The sequence below is a fragment of the Rhagoletis zephyria genome, unplaced genomic scaffold, assembly GCF_001687245.7.
Source record: "Rhagoletis zephyria isolate East Lansing unplaced genomic scaffold, Rhagoletis_zephyria_1.1 Rzeph_scaffold_09855, whole genome shotgun sequence".
Taxonomy (NCBI): Eukaryota; Metazoa; Arthropoda; class Insecta; order Diptera; family Tephritidae; genus Rhagoletis; species Rhagoletis zephyria.
This window is the reverse complement of record NW_016166933.1, coordinates 18,115-21,808: the sequence shown is the minus strand read 5'-3', so window position 1 is coordinate 21,808 and position 3,694 is coordinate 18,115. Positions and strand designations below refer to the sequence as shown.

The following is a 3,694-nucleotide window of genomic DNA, read 5'->3' as shown; positions in this document are numbered from 1 at the left end:
TGACAGATCATACCTCCGAAGAAAAAAACAAGAAATAAACGAATTCCTCGAATACGTGTTAGCTTATTTCATATATAGAACCGATAAAAAAATTTGAAGCGAATCGGGGACATGATATTATTTTTTTTTTAAGAAATCGGTCCGGTTTAAAAAATTTGTTCCGATGAATTGATAAACTTCCATCATTTTTTGAAGTCGGCTAAGAATCATATAGATTAACGGTTTATTTAGGGCATTTCGTAATTTTTTAAGTTAATTTTATACTAGTTTTTGAGGCATTAGAATCCGAACCTTATAATAAGTGACCTCAAAAAAGGCATTACAATTTTTTATTCTGATCTATATTCATTATCTCCCACCTTTTCCAAAGAAAAATCAGTTCTGACGTTATTTTTGCCCCTCAGTAACAAAATTGTTGCTAGATATTTTCTTCATACCACTTACATATATTCCTCTCAATATTGTTTAGTCACAGCGTGCTCAGTGAAAAAACTTCTACTACAATGACAGCTAAAAATAAACGCAGTGACTTCTTTTCTTCATCGCACAGCTAAGCTGCTGTGCAATGTTAAAGTGCCACGATAGTAATTAAACTTTGCCGCTTTGAACTGAATTGCAGTCAGCCAACAATGCGTGGCCTTAGACCAGCTATGTGGCCATGTAATCGCGTAGTCACTGAGCCAGCCACCGCAACATCCAACTCACGGCGCGCAGACTCGCATTGTCTGCACATGCCTGTTTACATATTTTTCTTTGCATTCGCGCTTATTCTTCTTTCTTTCTATTTTTTCTTTTTTTTTTTCTTTTGGTATTTTCGCATACTCACAGTATTTGTTTTCATTTAAGTTAATAAATATTGGCAATGCGCGCTATTTGTGTGAATATTTGCATTGCAGTTGTTTGTTTGCATCTTTCATGTCATGCCATTAAAATCCCTTTCAAGCGCGCGCGTGTGTGTGTGTGTGTGTGTGTGTTTTGTAAGTGCTAGTCTGCAGCTTGCTTCTTACGTTATTTGTGAACAAACAATCGCTTGGTTGCAGCGACGGCCATATGCCATTCGCGCTTCATTGCAATTTTGCGAGTTTGTTGCTTAAGTCTTTCGTTTGTACTTTTGAATTGCGTTCAAGCGAGCAAAAATCGTAAGTGCTGCTATTTAGAGTTACCGTGAGTCGTTTCGTAGACTATTTCGGCACATCAATGTGCAACTTATTCTTGTGTGCGTGTGTGTATTGTGTTTGTATTGCCTCAAGCACAAAAATTCAATATTAAATTGACAATCAGCAACAACAGCGAAAACCAAATGACATTGCTCCGTCGGCTGCGAAAAAATATGCTTAACCGGCAACAGAAGCAGAAAATAGTAAACAGCTTCTACAACGTACAGCTTAAGCTGGAGCAATGAATTGTAATGGCGCGCCTTGAATTGCTTGCTCGCCAACGCTCGCTGCCACCTATGGTGCTATTAGCCAATTATGCGCTCGTTTGCTCGCTCGTCAAGCACGAAGCGGTGGTGGTGGTGGCGCTGCTGCTTCGCCACTCGTTATTTCACATTAAAGCGCGCCAGCTGATCAAAGCTTGACGAGCAACGACTTCCTTCTTCGCTACTCGCTTATGATGGTTATGCCAATGCCTGCTGAGCGCCGCTGCTGCCTGCTGAGATAGTGCTGCGCAAAACTGCTTCGGCTGCTGCGAATTTCACAGCTTCACCAACATTGCTAACTGCTGCTGCTACGTTGGCCCTCTGGCGCTGCTGTGCACTGGTTATTGGCACCTACAGTTTGCTAGCAGCCAGCCAGTCAGCCTCTAACCTACAGTCCGCTTGGAGACGTTTCAGTCTTCAATCTTCAGTTCGCCAGTACGCCAGTTTACCAGTCGTTACTCGCCGCCGCTATACATACATACATACATATATAGTAAGTCGACAGTTTGTTGTTCACTTGAAAAGTCTATGATTTTTATAGCCTGCTTTGTTGCTGGCTGCGGGGCTGCGGCCTCCAAAGTGGACTCTTCAGCGCTCTGAACGCTCATCATTTTGCCATTTCTTGTTCGGCTGGCAACGAAACCAAAAGTGATTGTTAAGTGCGCGCATAACCGTGAAGTGTGTCAGTGCCTGCTTGCCTGTCAATTCACTAGTCAGTCATCGTTCTGCCAATAGCGCGACCTGTACGCAGTTATATTGCCGTTAGTTTGGTATTTTTTGTGCTTTACACAATTTTTTTTCTTTAATCTCTATTGAGTGAGTGTTACCTTGGAATGCAAAGACCATTGGCGGCGAGAAGGTAGCAGCAGCAGCAACAGTTACACACAAAGCAATTGTGTTGTGATTTTTTTTTCGAATTTTTTGCCATTGGACTTTAAAATTTTCGGTTTGGTGCGCGATTTTTCTTACATTTTATTTCACAAAATTTCCACAACTTTAATTTTTGCTTTATTTTCCAACTGTGAGCGTGTGCAAAAGGCTAAACATAAACAGTTATTGAACGCTATTTAGTAAAAAAAAACACGATTGCCTTGCAGCAGCAGCAGATTTTGTGTGGCGTGTGCGCTTTGAAATTTTAATGCAATCAAAATCGACTCCAAATTTTTATAAGCTACATCCACACGTTTGCATAGCGCGCTAGCTGCACTAAAATCGAACAAATAAAATTGCATATTTGCTAACTAAAAAAAAAAAACAAAAAAAAGACAATTTTTGCATTCATAATTTTTTTTTAAGTGAAAAGTGAAAGTCGCAAAACTATTAAATAAAATATTTGACGGTTAAACAATACAATCAGCGGACAAATAGACGTACAAATAAATAATAAATAAATAAAAAAAACAAAGTACCGTTAAGTGTGCATGAACTCTAATATATACATATGTACATGTGTGTGGTTTTTTTGTTTGCATGAAAAAAATATAAAATCTTTACATTTTATTTTGCTTGCAACTGCAGGTGTTCACTTTCGATTGCGGCCCGTATTGATACGAATATTGAATATTGAACAGCGAAAGGAGTTGATCATCAAATATTCAGTGCACAAAATTTTAGAAAAATAAGCAAATATGCTGTTAAAAATGTAAGTATACCACTTGAATTGCATCGCAACATACATATATATATATATATATATAAGTGTGCATAAATATGTGTATATAAATTGCATAATAACGTGAGAAGGAATTTACTAATATATGTAAATATATCTTTACATAAAAAGTGGGGGTAACTTTCAACGAAAATAAAAGCTATAATTGTTCATCGTCAATATAACATTTTTTGCAGTGGAACCGCGTATCAGAGTAATTCAAAACCGAGTACGTGAGGTTGCCGAAATTTTCGGAGGAGATATTAAAAACTGTCTCATATCAAAGGGGATCTCTCTTTTATACAAGTAATTTTTAAACAAAAAATAAAACTGACTTCTGTTCTCATATAAAAATTTATGAGTACCGTTATTCTTTTCATAATCTAATGATCGGATGTGAACCAAATTAGTGTGGGATCAACTTTGAAGGATCACCTTTCCGACAAAGAAAAAGAATTAGCGAAATCGGTTGACGACGTTCAAAGTTATGCGGTAACATACATACAACAAGTAAGAAAGTCTAAGTTCGGGCGGAGCCGAACATTAAATACCCGGCGCAAGTATTAAATATATGTTTTCCACCTTTCCGAAAGCTACCGCTACATGATAAGCCGGGGTGTATA

General features: G+C 38.0%; 1 protein-coding gene across 1 annotated transcript in view; it reads left to right on the top strand.

Annotated features, from left to right (window-relative positions):
* Window positions 1-1,982: 1,982 nt before the first annotated feature.
* LOC108376080 (probable serine/threonine-protein kinase dyrk2) overlaps window positions 1,983-3,694 on the top strand; it is a gene marked incomplete at its 3' end in the record, with an annotated part of 19,822 nt that continues 18,110 nt past the window's right edge. The window contains 2 exon segments of the mRNA XM_017632258.1: window positions 1,983-2,181; window positions 2,939-3,062. Coding sequence (XP_017487747.1) covers window positions 3,049-3,062 — 14 coding nt within the window.